This window comes from Chrysemys picta, chromosome 9 (genome assembly GCF_011386835.1).
Source record: "Chrysemys picta bellii isolate R12L10 chromosome 9, ASM1138683v2, whole genome shotgun sequence".
Taxonomy (NCBI): Eukaryota; Metazoa; Chordata; order Testudines; family Emydidae; genus Chrysemys; species Chrysemys picta.
This window is the reverse complement of record NC_088799.1, coordinates 28,152,532-28,170,118: the sequence shown is the minus strand read 5'-3', so window position 1 is coordinate 28,170,118 and position 17,587 is coordinate 28,152,532. Positions and strand designations below refer to the sequence as shown.

At 45.9% G+C, this 17,587-nt stretch overlaps 1 protein-coding gene across 1 annotated transcript; it reads right to left on the bottom strand.

The window, feature by feature from the left end:
* Positions 1 to 11,514: 11,514 nt before the first annotated feature.
* Positions 11,515 to 17,434, bottom strand: COMMD2 (COMM domain containing 2). The gene is made up of 5 exons (XM_005308210.4): positions 17,239 to 17,434; positions 16,761 to 16,838; positions 14,413 to 14,495; positions 12,701 to 12,874; positions 11,515 to 12,102 (listed from the first exon to the last, which is right to left on the bottom strand). The coding sequence occupies exons 1-5, from the start codon at positions 17,303 to 17,305 to the stop codon at positions 11,905 to 11,907; spliced, it is 600 nt and encodes a 199-aa protein (XP_005308267.1). The 5' UTR covers positions 17,306 to 17,434; the 3' UTR covers positions 11,515 to 11,904.
* Positions 17,435 to 17,587: the final 153 nt, after the last annotated feature.

Here is a 17,587-nt window from a genome sequence, read left to right as displayed (position 1 = left end):
GCTTTTGAATCTACACAGAGCTCTTCTTCAGGTCTCAGAAACTTACTTGGAATGTCACAGCTAAATACAAGGTAGAACAGATTGTTTAGCTTAAGTAGCTAACACATATTTCAGTGCCCATGGAGAACAAATTGGAGGATCAGTAAAAACAAAAAACAAAAAACATTTATAACTTGGAATACACATAGGGAGCAGATCTGCTGGGTAGAGACCATTTTAAAATAATTTTTCAGAGTAGCACCACGCCTTAACATGAAATTTAAATACAACAGATTGATAAACATGTCAATCTTTAAAGCTATTATAGTCATACTTAACTTCCTTAGAGAATGTTCTAGGCTTCATTAATTACTGTTTGCAAATTGCTGCAAGGTCTTTGGATGAAAGGCCACATTATCATAATTATTCTATTATATAATTGTAAAAGTTGGGTCCATGTTCCTGCTATAGGCTTCCATTTTCAATAGTTATATTTAAAATTCAGCAATGTACAATTCCTATTTGAAATTTGTCACACAAAGCCACACCCTGTTTTAAAAACAATAGTCATTCCAGGTTCAGTAGCTTTTTGTGTTCAAATAATGCAAAACTAACTTCATTTCATTACACACGGTACACAAATACATCATAGCAACAGCTCCAAAAACAACATATTACATCTTCCAAATTATTTTTTTAAACTTGAAAACAATGCATAATAATGCCAAGCCAAGAGACAGATCTTAACTTATGGCTGAGGAGGAGAGGGCACAAAGGAGGTTGTATGGCCCCCCCTAATCCTGACATTGGCCATGTGCCAGTCTATTTTCCAGAGAGCTGAAGGCCAAGTGGCTGCTCTAAATTGTGATGTCTGCCAAGGGCCTCAAGAGGCCACCCTGACAATCAGAGATGTTCTAGGCATGATCCCTTCCCACTGGCCATGCTCTCTGAATAGCGGCCACCAGTGGTGGTGGTGATTAAGAGTTGCTATGGTGGCTTGACACCAGCTGATCTCTCTCTTTGCTGGGAAATCCATACATGGCTAATTAAGCTGGCTCCACAGAAGCTTTGAACAGGCTGACCAGCAAAAAGCTGCCCAAATGCATCAATGGATTAGGACCAGAGACTGTAATTGATTTTTATGAATGGTTGCTGTCTCAAGTATAGCCCAGATTTAGATACCCTTATTCATGCTAAATAGCACTTTACTCCACAAAAGGTCCTATTGAAACTAATGGTATTTACCTATACAGCAAGCTACTAAATATTGCTCCTAATCAAAATCTGACATTAACCTAAACATACAGATTTTAGGGCTAAATCTTATTCCCTTATTCACACAAGCAGATTGCCTACAATGAGAGGCAACCAAGAGATCCCTTAAGGGTGCTGGGGTTTTTCCTTTTTATATTCAACAGTTACCCTTTACTCTTCTTGCAGAAACAAGACCATTTCCTATTCCTCTATGCATTATTATTTTTTCAAGTTCTGAAAGTGACCTCAGAACCGGCTCTTTATTTTTATTGGCAGAAAATGGAGATGATAAAAAGGTAGCCTATTTAAAAATTAACTGGATTAGAGTTAAGGACATTACCTCAATGTTTTTAATAATTTATGAGAAGTGAAGAAGGCCATGTGCTCTCCAACACTAGAAGGGTTGATTCTGGAAAGCAACAGCAAAGCCATCAGGAAGGAAGGAAATTTTACTTATTTCCTTTAAAAGAACTCTCATTCTGTGTGCTTCAGAAATGGGTGAGATTTGAAATGAGCACTGTAGAAATTCCAGATCCAAATTTGGATTTCAACTTTACCACAGCTCAGGGGTACTGAGACTGGGGGCACGTCTACACTGGCAAAGTTACAGCGCCACTCAGAGAGCGCCGAAGGAAAACCGGTGCTGTGCTTTCACTCTGACAGCTGTCTGCACAAGTGTGTTCACACTTGCGGCGCTATTTGGAGCAGTGCACTCTGGGCAGCTATCCCATAGAGCACCTCTTTCTCATTTGTTGCTAAGACTTGTGGGAAGGTGGGGGCGGTCGTGGGGCATCCTGGGTCCTGTCCCAATGCCCCGTGATGCATTGCTTTGCACTCCAGCAATCCCTGTGCTTCTCTCCGCATTTGGCGCCATCTTTCAACGATTTTTCAGGCTGCAGGAATGGATCCCGAGCTGTTGACCAGTATGCTGCTCGCACTGACCAACACGTCACGAGTGGCAGTGGAGTTATTCCTTAAACTACAAAGTCAAGAGGAGTGTGACGTTGATCTCACTACGCGTAATAGCTACGACACGAGATTGCTTGTGGCATTCACGGAGGTGCTGACCACAGTGGAATGCCACTTTGGGCTCAGGAAACAAGCACTGAGTGGTGGGACCACATAGTGATGCATGTCTGGGATGACGAACAGTGGCTGCAGAACTTTCGCATGAGGAAAGCCACATTCATGGGACTGTGATGAGCTAACCCCAGCCCTGCGGCGCAAGGACACGAGAATGAGAGCTGCCCTGTCACTGAAGAAGTGCGTGGCGATTGCATTGTGGAAGCCGGCTACTCCAGACTGCTACCAATCGGTCACTAACCAATTGGAGTCGTGTTGATGGCAGTGTGCAAGGGCCATTAATTGCATCCTGCTCCAAGACCATGACTCTGGGCAACGTATGTGACATTGTGGATGGCTTTGCACAAATGGAAGGGCAATCAATGGCACACACATTCCAATTCTGGCACCAGACCACCTAGCCACCGAGTACATAAATCGCAAGGGGTATTTCTCAATGGTTCTCCAGGCACTCGTGGATCATCATGGGTGTTTCAGATATTAATGCAGGCTGGTCCGGAAAGGTGAATGACGCACGCATCTTTCGGAACACTGGTCTGTTCAAGAAGTTGCAAGCAGGGGCTTTCTTCCCTGATCAGAAGATCACTGTAGGAGAAGTAGAAATGCCCATTGTGATCCTGGGAGACCCCGCTTATCCCTTAATGCCGTGGCTCATGAAGCTATACACGGGGCAACTTGATAGCAGCAAGGAGCGGTTCAACAACAGGCTGAGCAAGTGCAGAATGACTGTGGAGTGTGCATTTGGCCATTTAAAAGCCCATTGGCAATGCCTGTATGGGAAGCTGGACATGGCCGAGGACAATATTCCTATGCTTATAGCCGCACGCTGTATGCTCCATAATATTTGGGAAGAGAGAAAGCTTCGCTCAGGGCTGGACCACGGAGGCTCAACACCTGGAGGCTGAGTTTGAACAGCCAAAGACCAGGGCTATTAGAGGGGCCCAGCACGGGGCCGTAAGGATCAGGGATGCTTTGAGGCAGCAATTTGAAGCTGAAAGTCACTAATATTTGTTGCTATGTTCCGGATTGCACTGCCTGTAATGCTGGGAGGTGATCGGTGCACATGATGCAAGAGGGGGCCCTTAACATAATTGTATGTTGCTTTGCAGTGCTCTTTTTGCTTTCACTTAATAGAATAAAGATTGCTTTCAAACAAACAATTATTTTATTGAAAGACAACAACCAAAGGAGAGAGAGTCAAACGGAAAAAAAAACATCAGTAGGGAGGGTGATGGGGGAAGAGACGGTATCAAGAGGAAGAGGGGTCCTGGGACAGCTACAGATTTGTGAATGTCCAGGATCATACCCAACCTTTTCCTTTGGAGTACGATGCAGTGGTGCTGGACTTCAGCACAGTCAAACTGCAGAGGGATGGGTGTTGAGTGCAGTGGGTAGTGGGAGTCCACACTGCAGGACTGTGAGGAGGGAGGAGTGGAATGCTGCGGATAGAGAGTGGAGCCAGGAGGTTGATAGCAGTGTGTTGGTGGTGTCTTGGGGGGCACATGGGAAAGAGTTTTGCGACAGCGGCTGCAGGGGAGGGCGGGCACGGAGCGGCTCAGTTTGAAGCGCTAGTATCACCTGGAGCGTGTCAGCTTGGCACTCCATAACTGTTAAGAGCCGCTCTGTGGCTTCTTTCTGATGTGCCACATTCTCCTTTTGGTCCCCCTTCTCGCTATCCTGCCACTCCTTCAATTCTTTTTTCTCGGCGGCGGAGTGCATCATAACCTCACGCATAAAGTCCTCCTTGGACGCTTTCTAATTCTGCGCAGCCGTTCTGTTGCCAATAGCAAAGAGGGAGGCTGTGCTCCCAAGGTCATCTCTGTGAAGTTTAAATGCAACAGTTTACAGAAGCAGTATTGTTTGCAACACAGACAACACTGTTTCAGTGCTTTAAAACACAGCCAGTACTCTCACACCTGACACTAACTGGCTGACCCCAGGCAAGCACACATGAGCCACAAGACCCCCACAATGGTGAGTAGCCACAGGGGCAGAGTAAATCACTGTTCCAGGACCCTGCTGTACAGTGGGGACGTGGCTCTTGGAGAGAGCCAGCACTGTAGGGTGGGCCTGATAATCATTCCTGTCCCCACACTTTCCACAGGATGTGATCATTATGGAAGATATCTCACTGCTGAGAGTGAGCAGGGAATCAAGGGAGGGTCTTCTCCAAGCCTGCGGCTTCCGCTGTGGTGCCTATGTGGCTAGCTTATGCGCAGCAATGGTCCCCCCCCCCCCGTGATGGCACAGTGGCACAGGAAAGTTACTGTTTATGGGGCAAGAAACAAAGCAGCTCTGCCGAGGAACCTGCAGGAGCGGATTGCCCAGCATCTCCATGAGAGTTTCCTGGAGATCTCTGAGGGAGATTCCTGTGAAGTGAGGGAGTCAACAGCCTGTTCCACCGCTCAGACTAGGCATGAGGTGGGAGACAAGCCTGCTTTCTGCAACCCTCCTGCCCCCAACAACTCGCTTCAGCAATTCCCAAAATCAGATCCACTTACCAGGGCCTCCTCTCCTGTTTGCGTTTCGCCAAGATCCAACTGCTGTGACTGGCTAGGCTCCTCCAGGGTAGGAAAGAGCTCCTGACTGCATGCATCTCTGGCCTCCGAGTCATCCTCTGCCTCTCGATCCCCCTCTTCATCCAAGATTGCCTCCTCCTGGCTTGGTCCACTCTCGACTGGCACGTAAGCCAACAAAGTATCCACAGGGTCCTTCGCAGTGGAGGTGGGGTTGCCATCGAGTATCACGTCCAGCTCTTTGTAGAACCGGCAGCTCGTGGGCACAGCCCCGGAGCAGTGGTTTGCCTCCCGCGCCTTGTGGTAGGTGTTCCTCAGCTTCTGCACTGCAATGTGTCTCGGTCATGGCACCTTTCTATCATGCATCTAGAAATCTGTCCGTAGGTATCATAATTCCAACGGCTGGAGCACAGCTGTGACTGCACTGCCTCCTCTCCCCAAAAGCCCATGAGGTCCAGCAGCTCAGCATTGCTCCAAGTGGGGAAATTACCTGGTGCATGGAGCAGGCATGGCCACCTGGAAAGATGCGCTGATACCACTGCACGCATCACCGAGCAAACAGGAAGGGGACTTTCAAATTTGCAAAGGAATGTATGGGGTGGGGCTGACAGTTGGTCACCTGAGGGCAGGGCAGTAGAGTTCAAACCAATGGCCAGAGAGGTGAGAACAGGCATTGTGGGACACCTCCCAGAAGTCAGTCGCAGCACTGTAATCACCACGGTGTCTACACTGGCACCGCAGCGCTGTAGCCCTGACACAGAAAGCTCTAAGTCTCTCGTTGGGTCGTTTTTTAAGAGTGCTGCATCTGCGCACTAAGTGGCTTTGGTAGTGTGTTACACCTCGGGAGTTCCAGCACACAAAGCTGCTTTACTGCGCACAGACTTGCCAGTGTAGACAGGGCCTGGGTTGCTAGTTCAGGCCGTTGGGTTACATCTGCACTAGAGAACTGAACCACTGGTAATTCAATCAATGGAATTATACTGGTGTAAGTGGCCATGCTGCAGTGCATCCAAACTAGCCAATATGTTTCAGTTTTACCCTGCCTCCACACGGGTATTCGATTCCATTGCTGACTTGCGGAATCTTCCACCTTGAACAACAGAGGCAAGGAAAGAGAGGAATTTGCACAATTGGGGACAGGGGCCACTTCTACCCTCATGTGAGGCTGAAACCACCCATTTAAGAGCAGGGCTGGCTCCAGGTTTTTTGCCGGAGTGCCGCCCCTTGAAAAATGCCACCTCAAGCACATGCTTAGGAGGCTGGTGCCTAGAGCCGGCCCTGTTTAAGAGTCAGATTGCGTTAATTAGAACCCAGCAAACTGTCCCTGCAGCCCCTATGTCTGCCTGAAAAACCCGCCCCAATGGCACAAATAATGTGAGCAAGACACGAGAAGTCATTCTTCCGCTCTACTCTGCTCTGGTTAGGACTCAGCTGGAGTATTGTGTCCAGTTCTGGGCACCGCATTTTAAAAAAGAGTGGAGAAATTGGAAAGGGTCCAGAGAAGAGCAACAAGAATGATTAAAGGTCTTGAGAACATGACCTATGAAGGAAGGCTGAAAGAATTGGGTTTGTTTAGTTTGGAAAAGAGAAGACTGAGAGGGGACATGATAGCAGTTTTCAGGTATTTAAAAGGGTGTCATAAGGAGGAGGGAGAAAACTTGTTCACCTTAGCCTCTAAGGATAAAACCAGAAGCAATGGGTTTAAACTGCAGCAAGGGAGGTCTAGGTTGGACATTAAGAAAAAGTTCCTAACTGTCAGGGTGGTTAAACACTGGAATAAATTGCCTAGGGAGGTTGTGGAATCTCCATCTCTGGAGATATTTAAGAGTAGGTTAGATAAATGTCTATCAGGGATGGTCTAGACAGTATTTGGTCCTGCCATGCGGGCAGGGGACTGGACTCGATGACCTCTCGAGGTCCCTTCCAGTCCTAGAATCTATGAATCTATAAAAAGCAACGTACTTTGCAAGGGGTCTTCGTCTCCCAGTTTCTCATCTTGAACCTGCTCAGCTGCCATCTCCAAAGCTTGGGACTCTCTAAACTGGGCCTCGGTTCCAAGCATAGTCTTGGGCATCTCCCAATTCAGCTCCTCCTCCTGGGTCCTTGCTGAAGACATGAAGCCGGTGTTCTCTTTCTTCTCCTCCACATCTTGGTCCCTCACCATCATAGTATACAGAGTGCCTCCATACTATCAAGCAGCAAGAACTTGGTTCAGTGCATCTGACTGGGCGGGTTTGCCTCCATGCCAGCTGCTACTTTGGACCTTGTTATATTGCAACTTCAGCCCTTTAATATTTTCATAGCACTGTGTGCTATCCTGAGCAAGTTCTGCTTGGTAAGACATTTAGACAACCAGTCACAAAGTTCAGCTCCAACTGGATCACCTTGCCATCAGTACCTGCACATCCGCCTCTTGCCAGCTGGCAACACGCATAGAAAGTGTTTTTCTAAGACATTAGACATCCTGATAAAGAAGTGGATCTCAGGACAATATCATATCTGGAGAAGCTGAGGTTGGCAAAATAGTATACAAATGAACAGTGTATGCAGCACTTGGTATAAAGGTTTCTGGAAAATGTAACCTGGGATAGTAGAGTACAGACCATCCACACAGGTGACTTGTACAGTGCAATGGTGTCAGGAGGACTATTTTCACTGTAGGGACTATTACTCCAGCACTAGCCATCTGCACCAGCACTGAACTGGTGGAGATTGTTTACAGAGGCCCGCCGTGCAGCGATTAGCTTTGCTGAAAACAAGTGAATATTGCAGAATATAGCATTTGCCTATGCACCACTGAGAGAAACTGCATAAGCGCACGAGACATACAGAAATGCCTGTGGGATATGCATTGATTATCATTCCCAAATGTTCTATATTCCCAAGGTCCAGTTGGAACTCTCCATTCTATTCAGAATATGGTGGTGGAGGGACAACAAAAATACCCCCATACCTTACAATGATGCCCCACAGACATGGTTACAGAGATTACAAACAGTTGCACATGGTACCAACTGGTCCACAGTAGCTGAGAATAGCTGCAATAAAATAGGTTTTCTTTAAGATGGAAAAGATAGGTGTGCTCAGACCCTCATTGGGACTAGGAAGTGAATGACGAGAGCCTTCTTGGACTTGACCCAAATCCCACTGAAGTGAATGGAGAGACTCCCATTCACTTCAGTGGACTTTAGAATGGGGCCCAACTGAGGAGAGGTCAGTGGGGCAAAATATGAATTGGCTACTCAGGCTATTCTTGCACTTACTCTAAAAATATGGAAGACCAGCACTGACACTGAAAAAAAACAATCAATGGAGATACTAAGTAACTCAACTTGATTGTAGTTCGCTACTTGATACAATCCCCATGTGTGAGATGTGCAACACACACACACACACAGGACACACAGATGACAGACTAAGAAAAACTTGACTATTCTTTCTCTTCTGACAATCAAAGGCTAAGCTATATATAGTCTCTCATTTCACATCAGTTTTCTAAACTAGCAAATAGTGCTTCATAAGCATCCCAAGGAATCTATAGTAAACAAGTCTTTTCATGGATCAGATGCATAACAAATATGACACTGGCATCCAAGGAAAGGGAAACACCATTTATTTCCTCCCCACACAACACCCAGTAGCCCTTCACTAATCTTCTCAAGCAGTGCTTCAAATGAATGTGTAGTAGGCAGTGGTGCCCACCCCTCGCTAATGCAAAACCAACTCTATCAACCTCCACTTTAGCACAGGACTTTGTGTTCTGAACTTAATCCATTCAGAGAACATCCCACTACTGCAAAAGATATATCCTCTGCACCTAATCAAATACTTTTTCTCCATCAAATGATAGCAACAGCAGCCGAGTCCCAGTAGACAAGGCTAGTGGATCAAATTTAGTCAATAATTATCAGAGGAACATCTGTGCTTAACAAAACCCTTTCTGATCTTCGTAGATGAGATACAGTAGCCCTTCTACAACCTGCTAGCTGGTCTTAAGTAATGAAACCGAATAACAAGACTCCACACCAAGGGTCTGCCATTTTTTTAAAATAGGAAACAATACTGATATAAACTTCCGTTGCAGATGGGAGAGGAAATTTAGTCATCATTGTGTGAGTGAACAATTGTGTGAGGGAACCATGAACATTGGCTATTCTCCCCTATGTTCTCCCCTCCCCCCCAAAAATCAAAGAATAAAATAAACTAAACTAATTAAGCTTGAAACTTCTAAATTAAGCCCCTTTTTTAAATAGCAAGAACTGCTACAGTTTAATGCACGTCTGCTGTCTTTGGCTTTAAATGCTACTTTCCACAAGGAGCAAAAACCCAAAACACTAAGAAAATTACAACAATTAAAAAGTGTATTTTATACCATAAATCTTGAACAGCAGCAAAGGAACATTATTATAACATCAACGTGGAAGGAGGGGGGACAGCACGAATTGAAGCCAAATCACACGTACAAAACTCCCCTTCACTATCTGGTCTCTCTCCACTACAGTTCCCATGGTGTATAATGCACTCCCACTAGTAACAACAAAGCGATACTAACATCCAATTCACTGAAGCTACAAAATGTTATACTAAAGCATGAATGAAATGTTAGAAGTCCCATTTTTTTGTCATCCATGTTAGATGCTAAAAGCCACTTACATTTCTTAATTAAAACAACATTCACATGCAATAATTAAGTCAATGTTTCCATTATAAAGCCATCTTTCCACAGGCTGGAAAACTTGCTACAGCTGACCTGTCAGAGAAAAATCCAAGCCATAGAATGTTTTAATCAACAAATCTGAAAAAAAGAGGATGAAGCAGCAGTTGCACTTTTGCTTTTTCCTAATAGCTTTCTTTAAAGCTTAAACACTATCATTGCTTAACCCATAATATTGCTTTTGCTACTGTTCAGATCCCCTGTGTTTACAGTAGAACCTCAGAGCTACGAACACAGCAGGAATGGAGTTTGTTAGTAACTTTGAACAAAACATTATGGTTGTTCTTTCAAAAGTTTACAACTGAACATTAACTTAATACAGCTTTGACACTTTACTATGCAGAGGAAAAATGCTGCTTTCCCTTTTTTTTAGTAGTTTACGTTTAACACCGTACTGCCTTTTTTTTTTTTGGTCTCTGCTGCTGCCTGATTGCATACTTCCAGTTCCAAATGAGGTGTGTGGTTGACTGAGGAGTTCATAACGCTGGTGTCCATAACTCTGAGATTCTCCTGTATGAACTTACGCAGAGCCATTGGGGTTTGCATGTACAAACTATTATCTAAGCTAGCCATTACTAGCTGGTTGCCAGAATGTGCCAGTAGTAACTACTAGCCCTTAGTCAAAGTCACCACTTGCAACGACTCCCGCTGACCATTCTGGCAATTAGCTCTGCCAGCGCACTCTCCTTCCAGTGCGTCTTCCCCCCATCCTGTCTCAGGCCTTGTCTACACTACAGGGGAAATTCGATCTAAGCTACGCAATTTGAGTTACGCGAATAGAGTAACTCAAATCGACATAGCTTGGATTTAATTACCGTGGGGTACACACTACGCGATGTCTATGGGAGACACTCTCCCATCGACTCCCCCTACTCTTCTCAATCCGGTGGAGTACAGGAGTAGACCGGAGAGCGATCTGCAGTCAATTTAGCGGGTCTTCACTAGACCCACTAAATCGACCGCCGATGCATTGATCGCTGCTCGTGGATCCCCCCGTAAGTGCAGACAAGCCCTCAGTCTGCAGCCCTGAATATGCAGCCTATTCTTCGTGGCTTGGCCCTCTGGCCAGGTCACTAAGGTCCTCCCCTTCCAGGGAATTCACAGTCTTTCCAGACCTGCTGTCTAGCTGATACTTCCAATGCCCTGGCCACTCCCCAGGGGCTGGGAAGGGAACCCAGGCCCACTCTCTACACTGAGTTCCAGTCCAGGGCCCCTCAGCTCAGCAGTCCTGGACTTTCCTTTCCTAACCCTCACTCCTCGTTCCCTGTACTGCTTCCTACCATTGGTTCCCCTTCTCTCTCTGGGTCTACCAATTCCAAAACCCTCCTCCCTCTCTCCAGGGTATGACTGCATCCAATGCACTCTGCAGTCTCCAAACACTGCTCCCGCTTTGCAGGAAGAGACTGCCCTTGCCCAGCAGCAGCCTTGCCCAGCAACAGTGACCCCTATCTGCAGCCAGCTACCTGGCTTTATAAGGGCCCCATTTGTTCCTGCACAGCCTGTTCCTCTAATTAGGGCTGCTTTCTTAGCCTCCAATCTACTAGGTTAATTGGCCCATCTGGCCTCCATTAACCCCTTCCACTCCTGCATGAGGTAGCCACCCCATCACACCCTGCTATAGTCAAGGAAGTGCTACCATATTACACATCTTTGCAGAAAGTTAAACAGTAGTAGAGTGCTTTGGCTAACATAAGTTAAACTTAAAAGTGGACTGACTCTCTTATTTGCAAGTCTAGCCAGAAACATAGGAAACATCTAAAACAAACCTACTATTTGTCTGTAATGTGACTTTGATGATATATGCAGCATTACAGAATTTGTTGCCACCTCTTCATAAAAGCATCTTAGCAGCTACTAACAGAAGTTATGACAGGGAAAAGAAGTGGGAACCTTAAGAGTTAAATTCAGTGGTTCTATAAGCATAAGAATTTAGATGGAAGACCAATCCTGGTAAAATATCACTCCTTCTCAGTGTAAGTATTTTTTTATTTTAAGAAAGAACACAAGAGAAAAATGTTGCTTGACAAATATAGCAATGAATACACAATTTTGTATTACATTGAGGCAGCCCTATATAATATTAGGGACACTCATCAAGGAGAGATAACTAACGTAGCGCTGACCAGACTAATTTCTATATTGAGTTAAAGCACAAGACAATTATCCTAACTCACATCAGGCAGCTGTATAAAGTTAGCAACAAAGGAAGTTCGGCCTGTAACCACTGGCTCAAGATCCTGGCACAGGAAAGCATTTCATCTGATCCAGATGTTTATTTTCCTCAAAATGTATATTTGTGAACATTGTTTTCTACTACTGTTTCACAAATTACTTAATGAGATAAGTCACAAATTAATGTTATTTGATGTTGCGGACTATTCGCCTACAATGATTTGTTTTCATTTCTCCCAAGGCTTGTTCCAATTGCTGAATTAGGTGGAGCAGAGTAGCAGGGTCAGTTTGTAATATTTTGGTTGTCTGATCTCCATTTTGATCAAGGTGTAGTTTTATAGTGACAGCTGGTTTAATCTGTTGTCTCAGACTTCTGCTGGCAAGCTTTATGAAGATATTCAAATGAGATGAAATGGGGAAGTAAGGGGAAAAAAAAGAAACAGTACGTGTTAAAACAAAGAAATATGCTAGGTACCCAAGTGTCAATTTGGAACTCAACACTTCTGCAACTTTATTCATAGACTGACATAGTTTACTCTTTCCATCTGTATCTAGTTTTATCATTATTAGATAATGATTGCAGTTTCTGGTTTAAACCAATGTATTTTTTTGCAATGCTGTCATTTGACAATGCTTCATTATATATTACACCAAAGACTTTATTATTTAGTCTATTTTATTGTTTTTAAAGTTATCCTTTAATTTAGTATATAAATCTCTGACTGAACTCCGCATTGTAACAGTGCATAAAACAATGAAATCATTTCGCAACATTAACTATATTCTTTATCTATCTTAAAGCCCCCCATCTTCCAATGCAGACTGGTAAATAAACATCTGCAAATATTTATATAAATGCAGATACTGCAGCCTCAAGCATTTTAAAAAGATTGAATTAACCTTATGTTTTTCACAACAGCCTGTTCTGCCAAAATGTGCTAAAATGAAAATCAGATTATCTACTAATACTAGGGTATGTTACCTGCACATCTAGTCTCCATTCAAGGCTGTGGTAACTGGGAAGCTTTGGGGCCAGTTCACCAAGAATGCTTCTGATCTCCTTTCTGTTGTCAAGGTAAAGCTGGAGCAATAATTTGTTCAATTCCTCTGAGAATCCCAGGACAAGTACAGAGTCTTGGAAGTCTATCTCAGAGATCTAGAAATTATCAATTTAGAATGTAATCAGGAATTGCACAACTGTTGTTGCTATCATTATGTTACTTGCTCCCCGGAATCTATATATTACATTTTCTAAAGTCACATTACCTAGTTACATTTTCATGCAGAAATATAAGAGAGGAATTCCATATCTAGAACCCATCAAACCTCTCACATGTTAACTAATGTATAAATGCTGATATGATATTGCTACCAACATACATCAACTTCAATAATAATATTCAAATGCAACTACTCAAATAAATTAAAAAGGGCAAAAAAATGCTTAACATTTTTGGTACACCTATTTGAAAGTAGTAAGAACCAAAATAACGTACCAATAGAAGGCGCTTATAACAATGACTTACTGGGCCTTGACCGATCCTAGTACATTTCTAGATGTCAAATAAATTTATAAACTACTGTGTAGCATTATTATTAAAATTTTAAAGTACTCAGGCATTTTAGAAATTTCAATCTATGTATGTAAGCACCGGGTGCAACACCAGAGCTCACATTACATTAATCTAGAGTGGCCCTTGTACTTTGACAGTCCCAGATCAATGGTTTTCTACATGTATGTTTTATTTTATGGTCTGGTTCAGTTTCTATTATTCTGGAAGGAGTCATGTACTTGAGAGAAGAGTCTTTCTTTTGCACTGTTGCCAACAGCTTTCACATATTATAAGTGTTCCATGGCAAGCTCTATCCCATCAAAATACCAAGAGAATTTATTTCATTTTTCAGGTCACCCTACTTTCCAAAGGAAGATATTTCACTCTATTCCAAGAATTGGAAGCAATACCAGAAGAATACAAGTGAACGACATTAACTCAGGACTACTAGTCAACTGCTCCACTTATTTCATACATTTGCAATATTCAAGTATCCTCTTACTTCTTGAACAGTCTTCCCAATGGGAAGACAATTTATTAACCAGGTGTCTTTCTTTCTTTCCTATTTGCCTGGATTCACATTACCTTTTATGGTGATTTAGTTAAAATCTCACAAACTAAGCAGCATCAGGCCAATCAGACCAGTAGTAGCCTGGGTAGCTCCAAGGAACAACCAATAAGAGGAGTTAATCTAGTCTGTATTCAGTACAGCGTTTGAACAGTGTCAGAACTCAAAAAATAGATTTCCCTTCACTTAAATTGGATTGTTTGTTTTTTAAAGCATTATTCCTCACCTTCTGTTCTTTATTGTTGTGTATTGTTGCTATGTGCTGTTAAAAAAGTTTAACTCCAGAGCCACTGAAATGCACATGCTAGGCAAAGTGAAGTGAATCACATATACAGTGCTTTGGGATGCTTAATATTACGATACTATGTAAAAATGATGTTGCCTTTATACACACCCTTTCATTCTCCCATCATCAAGAAGTTGTCAAATTTTGAAAACCTGACTTGGGTTCCTTGTCTAAGTGTTTCCAGCATTGTAGGCATATTGTGGAAGCCTTTGTTTTCCAATAAAAAACTGGAGGACTTCTCTCAAACTTTTACCCCCAGATATATACTATCGCGACATTATCCTTACCATGAGCTTGGAGCCCTCAGTGAGAAGATATGTTAATCCCTCAACTCCATGCTGAATAATGTCACTACTAACATTAAGTTTTCCTGAAAACAAAACAGATATTCAAGACAAGGTAAGGTGCATCTGTTCAGGCTATAACACACATGGCATTTAAATACATAAATAAACAAACAAATAAAATAATTTTAAAAAGCACAGCAGAACTAGTACTGACTTAAGCATACATTGCATGGTAAGTCACAACGGGGCCTGAAAGAACCCTTTAGAGTTTATGATATGATTTAATAAAGTAGAATGCTCACTTGTGTATCACTTTTTAAATCTAACCAATGGTGACCAGATTGGTACTAGTGTTGCCAACTTTCAGACTTTGCCCTTTGGAAAGGGAGGCATTATATTAAAGGGACACAAACACCTAAATTATTTAAACCACAGTTACAAGTATAATTTATGATTGCTATAGATGAAAGATTTAAAAAAGAAAAGTAGTGTTTTCAGTTGGTTTTCTCTATACATTTGATAATCCTTAGGGTACAGCTAATTTCATTCCTCCACCTCCCAGCTATAATCCACTAAACAGACAATTTTACCCTGATAATTGGATGGGCCTTTCACAAAGCAACAGGAGACAGAAAAATATTTTTTGAAAACCAGGAAAATGTTACTGTAAAACAACAAAAATTGGAAGAGAAATTCAGAAGCACCAGAAATTTATTTTGTTAATTGCATATTTCAAGTTGATGACATCCATTTAAGGCATCATGATGTTACATCTGTCCCAAATATATTTCTGGATTTTATATTGCTGCTCAACACTGTAGTACAAGGGAGGGGGCAAACTATGGCCCGTGGGCCGGATCCAGCCCGTCAGGGCTTTCAATCCGGCCCACGGAATTGCCAGTCCCATGGCGCAGTGGAGCTAAGACAGGCTCCCTGCCTGTCCTGGCCCTGCGTTGCTCCCAGAAACGGCTGGCACCATGTCCCTGCGGCCCCTGGCAGAAGGGGGGAGGTAGAGGGCTTTGTGCACTGCTCTCGCCTGCAGGCATCGCCCCCTGCAGCTCCCATTGGCCAGGAATGGGAAACCGCAGCCAATGGGAGCTTCGGGGTGGTACCCACACATGAGAGCAACACATGGCAGTGCCGCCTGCCCCACCATACCCCACCCCCAGTAGCCACTGCCGGACATACAGGCCGCTTCCAGGAATGACGCAGGGCCAGGGTAGGCAGGGAGCCTGCCTTAGCCCTGCTGCGCGCTGCTCCACCCCGGAGCCACTCAAGGTAAGTGGCACTGGAGCCCACACCCTGAACCCCTCCTGCACCCCAACCCCCTGCCCTGAGCCCCCTAGCCCCCTGCCACACCCCTTCACCCCAACCCCCTGCCCTGAGCCCCCTCCCACACCCCCTCCTGCATCCCAACCTCCTTCCCTACCCTGCACCCCAACCCCCTGCTGCACCCCACACTCCTGCACCCCACCCCCTGCCCCAAATCCCCTCCTGCACCCCACCCCCCTACCCCAAGCCTCCTGCTGCACCCCAACCCCCTGCCCTGAGCCCCCTAGCCCCCTGCCACACCCCTTCACCCCAACCCCCTGCCCTGAGCCCCCTCCCACATTCTACACCCCCTCCTGAATCCCAACCCCCTTCCCTACCCTGCACCCCAACCCCCTGTTGCACCCCACACTCCTGCACCCCACCCCCTGCCCCAAATCCCCTCCTGCACCCCACCCCCCTACCCCAAGCCCCCTGCTGCACCCCAACCCCCTGCCCTGAGCCCCCTAGCCCCCTGCCACACCCCTTCACCCCAACCCCCTGCCCTGAGCCCCCTCCCACATTCTACACCCCCTCCTGAATCCCAACCCCCTTCCCTACCCTGCACCCCAACCCCCTGCTGCACCCCACACTCCTGCACCCCACCCCCTGCCCTGAATCCCCTCCTGCACCCCACCCCCCTGCCCCAAGCTGCACCCCACCCCCCTTCCCCGAGCCCCCTGCTGCAGCCCACCCCCCTGCCCCAGCCCTACATTCATTGCCCTGCATACAATTTCCTCACCCAGATGTGGCCCTCGGACCAGAAAATTTGCCCACACCCGCTGTAGTATCTAAGCACCTTCTATATGAAATTATCAGTAACAGCCAAGTCCCTAGTGGACTTCATGGAGTCTATGGCAATTCTCCCTTTTCAGGGTAAAATACTCCTTAGAGTAGGGCATATGTTTTTGATTAATAAAATCTAAAATATCTAGGTTTTTTAAATTAGTGTTTTAAAAAACTGAGTTTTAACAATTCCCCTTCAGTCCAGCAAGGTCCCAGGCAGCATTACCCTTCTGCCCCGCTTCTCTCGCTCTTACTTGCGGCTCCTTCGTAGATTTTCGGGTTGGTGCCTTTTCTTAAGAACTCCACTGCGATACGGCCAAATTCACCAACAACTGAAATGAAAGGAGATTAAACGCTCTGCAGACCTGCCCAGTGACTCCTGTGCTTGGGGTAACCCTCGGGCAGTTCCGGCCTCTTGGGAGACGGGGCGTTTTGCAATGCCAGGGACACATTTCACACCTCGGCCAGGTCTCCCTCATTAACAGAGCTGCCGCGTGGCCCCTGCAGAAGACCCTGGGCTCCTAGGGGCCCCTCAACCACAGCGGGCTCCAGAGACGGGTGATGTCAGGCGCTTTGGGAGCAGGGCAGAGGACCCTGTTTCAGTTTATCAGGGCAACAGACCCCACTTCGCTGCCCAAGGGGGGCCGCGCTCGTGCTGGGGGCTCGTGGGCTCGAAGGAGCCCGGCCAGGGCGGAGGAACAGTGCGGGGGAGCGGGGCAGGGCGAGCCGGACCTGCGCTGTCCACCTGGGTCAGGAAGCCCAGGTGCTCCTTGTGCTCCTCCGATAGCACCAGCAGCATCTTCCCCGCGGACTCTCGCCTGCTCCGCTCCTAGGCCGGGCGCCTCCCCGCGGTCAGCTGACCCGCTTCCCGTCAGGGTGGCTCCGCCAGCGCGCTCCGGCCGGCGAGCGCAGCCCGGCACACGGGTTCCGGGGCTCCAGGAGCAGGGGAAAGGCCGGGCGGGGAGCGGCTCTTCTGCACGGAACGGGGGCTGGGCCTGCGTGTGCCGGGGACAATTCAACCCCCCACCAAGGGTCTGTGTCCGCACAGCTAAGAGCCGCATCCAGATTTCAACCCCCCCGA

Coding starts and splice junctions, on each gene's coding strand:
- COMMD2 (XM_005308210.4), bottom strand. CDS start 17,305: ATGCTGCTGGTGCTATCGGAGGAGCACAAGGAGCACCTGGGCTTCCTG. Junction 14,496..16,760: donor AATCTACGAAGGAGCCGCAA/GTAAGAGCGAGA, acceptor TTTTGTTTTCAG/GAAAACTTAATGTTAGTAGT. Junction 12,103..12,700: donor AATGGAGACTAGATGTGCAG/GTAACATACCCT, acceptor ATCTTCATAAAG/CTTGCCAGCAGAAGTCTGAG.